Genomic DNA, 6,407 nt, shown 5'->3' on the forward strand with positions numbered 1-6,407 from the left:
ACAAATATAACGAGAACGTTTGTAAGGAAAATAAAACGATATTGTCATGATGAGCAAAATGCATCTAACGCAGGGTTTGTTTCGTTAATGTATACTCAATTTTGTGTTAAAAATTAAATTAGATTTTCGTAGTTTTAAAAGCAAAACTATATATTTCCAATTACATGTATTCTTTCAATTCCGCGTAACATTCATATATTTCCTGATTATCAGAAAAAAAATCTGGGGGAAGCTGGGGCGATTCATGAATTAGGTAAACATAAAATCTTATAGTGAGGGCAAAGTTTTTTCGTTGCTTTCAATTCATTGTTGCGTATACGTGTTATCGTGATTGTTTGTATGATTTATTGTTAGTGAAAATCGCTGCTGATTTTTCCCCTAAATGAACATTATGAAATATGATCTTACATGGAACCTGTGTGTTGTCCAAAAAGAAAATATGAAAAATTGCACATATTTTGTGCACTTCAAATTATTACATAAACTTTTGTCGACCGACAAACATATTTTCACATACAGTTAACGACTTTTAAAGAAGAAGCAGCTTATCTTTCTCCACAAAATTTCAAAAATAGAAATCCCATACGTACACTATCCAATCCAACGGTATCAATTAATAGCTGTCTATTGATGTTGGGTTCCAGCTAACATTCTATGTTGTTCTTAATACCGCTGAACGAAAGAGCGAAAGAACGGTTCAAAAGAACTGATTCACTTAGATGAACGGATAATGAGTGAACCGTTCATCAAAGTGAACTGTTTTGCCCATCTCTAATGCAGTCTATGCTTGCAGCAGTAATGGCCTTTTTTCCCAGGCCCCTTGAATTTGCATGTGTTGGAGATACGCATTTCGAACTGTAGAAAGGCAAGCGAGTATAAAAGCATCCGCAGCATACATGTTTCTTATTCGACGTATTCCCCAGGCTTCTTGATTTTGCCTTATTGATAGGGTAACACATTCGGGTATATTTCTGTAAATCTGTAATTTCACCCGAAAATACCATTCGGTCACTGGTTCTCGTAATCCTAGATGAACCAACATTGGTTCCTGATATGTGCTGTTCACAGAAAGCAGGGGTATGACTAAATCGTCAAATCCCTTATATTGCCAGTGTACCCAATATTGCTGCGGTTCACTGACATTTTGGTTCTGTCAATTACTGTTGTTTACAATTCGGTTCGGTTATATAGTCGAATAGTGGCTAACTTTAAACTCCATGTTAAATGGCAACACCTCCATGTGAAACCGAAATATGAAAATCACTCATGCAGTTAGAAATAAAGCATACTATCTCCGTGATTTCAACGATTTCAATGCTCGCAAATGATATGTTGGTAAACAAATGACGCCATAATGATTTTGATTTTGGGTAGCCTATATTCAATTGATGTCTAACCCCTGACAGAAAGTGGAATGTCTTCAAATGAACATACGTGTGCATATCTGGCATCCCCGTTCTCGAACAATTTATTTCATTTATTTGATTTCTTGACAGCAGACAGCGGTAATGGCAACGTACATAGAATAGAAGGTAAGGGATATTTCCTGAGTATACACACTGAGAGCGCATGTGCTACACACACAACGAAGTTAGTAATAAAAATCCTCAATTTGTTCGAAGTTCTGAAGTTTTTTCAATATTTCTCGATTTTAAAAGTCCTAAACATCATAAAAAGTGGCAAAATCGCCGGTCGAGTCGACGGTAAACACGATAGTGTACTTGTTTTTCACTGCAAGTAACGTTTTATATGAATTTCTATCGATTTCATACTGAATAGTTTTTGTTTACTTCAGCAAAATGTTGAAATACCACGTCCCGCGATGCCGGAACAGAATAATTTCGAATGAGATAAACTAATCGGAGATGTTTTCAGTTATCCCATGCATTCGCTCCTTGGATCGGGAACGAGAACGACACTGCTTCGATATAACCTCTCCACACATTTGTTTATCGGGCTTGCATTATTTTTATAGTGCAGGTGCGATAATTTTACTGTTTTCAATTTTAAAATAATTAAGTAGACTACTATTTCATTATTCCGAAACATATTTCGAGACAGTTCTTGTGTTATAATTTAAAAAATTTAAAAAAAATTAATTTATATGGATTCGATCTATGGTTAATAACTATTTTTTGCTTTTTTTCTTTGCCTACCACTACTTGAACAAAGCAGGGATCAGACTACCTTCTTATTCTACGTACTTTGCGGTAATGGTAACAAAACGAACAAAACACATCAACTGTGGCATTTCGGTAACTTCTTTTTGCGCTGTCATTCGTAATACATGAACATCCGTGAACCAAGGATACGTCATTCGAAGGAAAAGAAGATTCGGCAGTCTGTTGTGATCTAAATTACAAAAATTCGAAAGCTTAGCGAAGTGACGGCGTTAACACAGTACAAGTTTTTGCTCTGAAGACTCGGACTTGATGATAAAGTCACAAATCAATATTATGTAAGTTTGTTGTTGTTTACAAAATGTTTTGTTCCAATAATTAGAGGTCGCTTTGTTATGCCCATTATGTATAAATTCCATTTTTCTTTGGAGGATGTGTACAATATTTAGTTTTTTGGACTTTAGAACGTTCAACGAAGGGATTAGAAGATATGATTTGACATTCCAGTTCTCATTGCAATCTTTAAAACAGGTGACATCTAGGCAGCGATTATCGTTCGGTATAGCAACAAATAACAAAAGACAGCAATTATTCGTAATCTTTCGAGCGCCTAGTGGTTTCTTTACTATTGCTGCGAGCTGTTAGAATGTATAGCATGTTACCATTTTTCGAAGAATCGGATGAATTTCTAAGTAATTGGACATTTGGCGTTTTGGCGCTTATCGTTGTTTACTTTGCTTGGCGTTCCACTTATGTTCGAGAAGATCGAGACTCTCAAGCTGCCGTTATTGTCATAGAAAACAACTTGCGACGTTTGAATCGCATCACTCAGCAACCGGTCACCATTAGCATACGTAAGTCAGATAAACATAAAAATTAATAGCAAACCCTAATAGTTTCGCCATAACTATATTTGGGTGATGATATTTGCTTTTCTTTTTTTCATATACTGAAATATATTTCCATCTTCAGTTCGCAGCTCATCACAGCAATCCAACATTTCAAACGTGACGGAAACGGAAGAACTTGATCTAGAAAACGATAGTATCGCATCATCGATTGATAATATTACACAATCTATTCTGACCGAAGCATCGGAATCGGCTACTGGGCTAGATATCAGTGATTCAGAAACTTATACCGCTAATTCGGTTGTGGGAGGTCCCACTAACTTGGATGAGCTTGATCTGGGACCGGAGGAAATAATCCGCCAAATGGATCGTGACCTTGATGACCACCAAACAGCGACATCTTCATCCCCTACATCTTCAGATGGTGTACGACAGCGCAGTAGTACTCATATTACAGGAGACGCGAACGGTGCCTCGAATGGACAACCCAGTGAAAAATGCGAGGTTGATAAGCCAAAGCAGCAGCCTCTGTCCAAGCAAATTCGGATAAAATTGAAATATTTGAATGATGATTCGAAGCTAGTCCAGGGTAATCTGAACGAAGGCATTGGTGAATTCAAAAAGTATGCGTGGTGTATACATTTACGTATCCCTTTGTAAAGATTTGTTTATTTCAGGCGCAATTTTTCTATTGAACTAGCCGCGAAAAAGCTCGTTCGCTTGGTTTTCAACGGCCATGTTTTACAACCTGATACGAAAACACTGGCCGCATGCGGATTATTCGATAACTGCGTCGTGCATTGTTTGATACATAATCCAAAACCTTCACTGGCCGGGAATGACATGAATGGTTCCAACACGAATCTGGTTGGAGACAATAATATTGGCGAAGGAAACCTTACCAACGACTTGGGGCTCGGCATGGGTAGAAATGGACGCGAAAATAGCACCCGGTATGGAACATATTTCATCTATATTGGTACCTTTATCCTGTCTGCAACAATACTATATTGTTGGTATTGCCGATTTCACTATGGACACCTATTCAATCTGAACTCTACGATCGGGCTCATAGTAACAACGACCATATTTCTGATTATGATGCCCACGATCATTCTTACCGACAGCAACACGGTGAACTAAATCCATCTCTTTCTTCAATGCCAAAAGCTGCCAACATCCTACGAGCAAGCTAATCAAATTAGCATGACTTAGATTCGGTTTGAAATAAGTTTCTAGAACTGGGCTTACTGCGGCTAGAATTATAAAAAAATCTTTCTGTATATATCCCTGGATATGTGTGTTTTATATTTATACCAACATCGTGAATCGAGACGAAATATCTTATGTTTTTATGGCTTAAAAAACGTAGGTAGTTCTAAATCCGAAATTCCCTTTGAGCAAGACACAGTGGGGTAAAATGGTAAAGAAAATTGTATAGCTCCTGTTTGTGAGGTTTTGTTACGTGTTACGTTGCAGATTAAATTGAATCAGGTCATTTATTGCACATTATTTAATTTCGATCGCATTGGGACCAACAGGACTAGCGAAACTCAGGACGGCCCTTTTTTTGTTGGCTTTCTGGATTAATCCAGCGAAACTTCTGTTCTCTACAGTAATCGAATGATGGAACGTTTTGGTGGGTTTTTCATCTAATACCCAGAACCCAGAACGCTGTTGAGCCTCTTTCAGTATGAAGCATATAGATCTGGGCCAAGGAACACGAATGGGAGCTTGGCGTAGGACTGGATTGTTTGTAGTAATTGCATTTGAATTGAGTTTTCCCATTGTTCAAAAATCTGTCATTTTTACTCTTTTGATACATGAAATGGAGGTTCTGGAAAAACAGTTGAGTGCTCTCTAGGGAAGTTCGTGTAGCAACTGTAGTAAATCGATCTCATCGGGTGTTAAGTTCTGCTTATCTTTAGGGAATGGAATGGAGAACGGGCATGTGAATTCGGGGAAGTGAAGCAGGCGAAATAATAACATAATTACTTCTAAGGACATAATATTAAGATCATGACTACTTAAGCTATCATGATCTGACATTTGAGAGTACAGTAGAACCCCCATTATCCGCGAGCTGATGATCCGCGGTGCGGTTTATCCGCGAAAGCGAGTTCCATAGTAATTCTATGAACCTACCCTAAATTTGACAATGAGTGGTAGGTTTTTGTTCTTCTGTTTTGGTAATGACTTTCACATTTTTTGACTACTTACGTGTACACGACCTTACAGATGGATAGTTCAATGATTCCTGTATTGATAAAACATTGTTTTCATACTGAAATATCTGTTTTGACGTAGGACTACGTCTTTCATTTCTATACCGGGGTTTAAAATCAAAGTTTCGAAAACGAAAGCGTTACGCCGGAGCCCGAGATTTTGAGCGTTAATAGCTCCTAAACAACTGAACGAAATGGTATGATAAACACTTCATTCGAAAGATAAAATGTCTACGCGTTCTATACTTGTTACTTTTTGGTCCAAAAACTTGTTTCAATAGTCTTAAAATTGCTTTCAAAACAGGCTATTGAAATCACCAATCGGTATATAAGCGAGCGCCGCTCGGAAATCCACTCAGTTCTAATTGAACAGCGATTGGAGCATGTTGTCGCTGTTGTGGTGAAGCTCTTCGTTTATCATGAAAGCGCGGATGAACGGTGTCACCAAGAGCCTGTTTGTGCACCCTAGGCCAGAAGGGAATCCATCAGGAGGAGAGTGATGCCACAAACGGTTCCCCGGGAAGACATTCGGAATTCTTTCCGTTTGGATGCCATTCAGCATTGAGAAAGTTCCGGAAAGATCTAATCTTTTCTGGAAAATAATCTGCCAGTTCCTCTGGGAATTTAAAAATACATTCATGTGAAAGAGTTTATTTGAATGTTTTCTATCCATGTAACACTGTGACCAAATATTTTTCAATCAAGTACTATTAACAGGTGGTTATCGAGTTAGTATTAACCACTGGTGGGCTTCCAGTATCGAGGAAAATGTGGAAATATCTAATCGTTACTGAAAATAATCTGCTAGTTCCTCTTGGAATTTAAAAATACATTCATGTGAAAAAGTTTATTTGAATGTTTTCTATCCATGTAACACTGTGACCAAATATGTTTCAATCAAGTGCTATTAACAGATGGTTATCGAATTAGCATTAACCACTGGTGGGCTTCCAGTATCGTGGAAAATGTAGAAATATCTAATCGTTACTGAAAATAATCTGCCAGTTCCTCTGAGAATTTAAAAATACATTCATGTGAAAGAGTTTATTTGAATGTTTTCTATCCATGTAACACTGTGACCAAATACATTTGGTTTTGTGATTTTTCTATCAATCGCAATTAACAGGATAGCTTCAGAAGATTATTCTTCCCCATCAGTAGGACATTTTCGTATCCAATATTGTATGCGCCCGCAATCGATTATTGCTCAG

At 37.6% G+C, this 6,407-nt stretch overlaps 1 protein-coding gene across 1 annotated transcript; it reads left to right on the forward strand.

The window, feature by feature from the left end:
- Window positions 1-2,270: 2,270 nt before the first annotated feature.
- Window positions 2,271-4,311, forward strand: LOC129775915 (transmembrane and ubiquitin-like domain-containing protein 2). The gene is made up of 4 exons (XM_055781168.1): window positions 2,271-2,458; window positions 2,652-2,974; window positions 3,093-3,594; window positions 3,649-4,311. Exons 2-4 carry the CDS (start codon window positions 2,767-2,769, stop codon window positions 4,112-4,114), a joined length of 1,176 nt encoding a protein of 391 aa, XP_055637143.1. The 5' UTR covers window positions 2,271-2,458; window positions 2,652-2,766; the 3' UTR covers window positions 4,115-4,311.
- The last annotated feature ends 2,096 nt before the right edge of the window (window positions 4,312-6,407 follow it).

The sequence above is a fragment of the Toxorhynchites rutilus genome, chromosome 1 (assembly GCF_029784135.1).
Source record: "Toxorhynchites rutilus septentrionalis strain SRP chromosome 1, ASM2978413v1, whole genome shotgun sequence".
Taxonomy (NCBI): domain Eukaryota; kingdom Metazoa; phylum Arthropoda; class Insecta; order Diptera; family Culicidae; genus Toxorhynchites; species Toxorhynchites rutilus.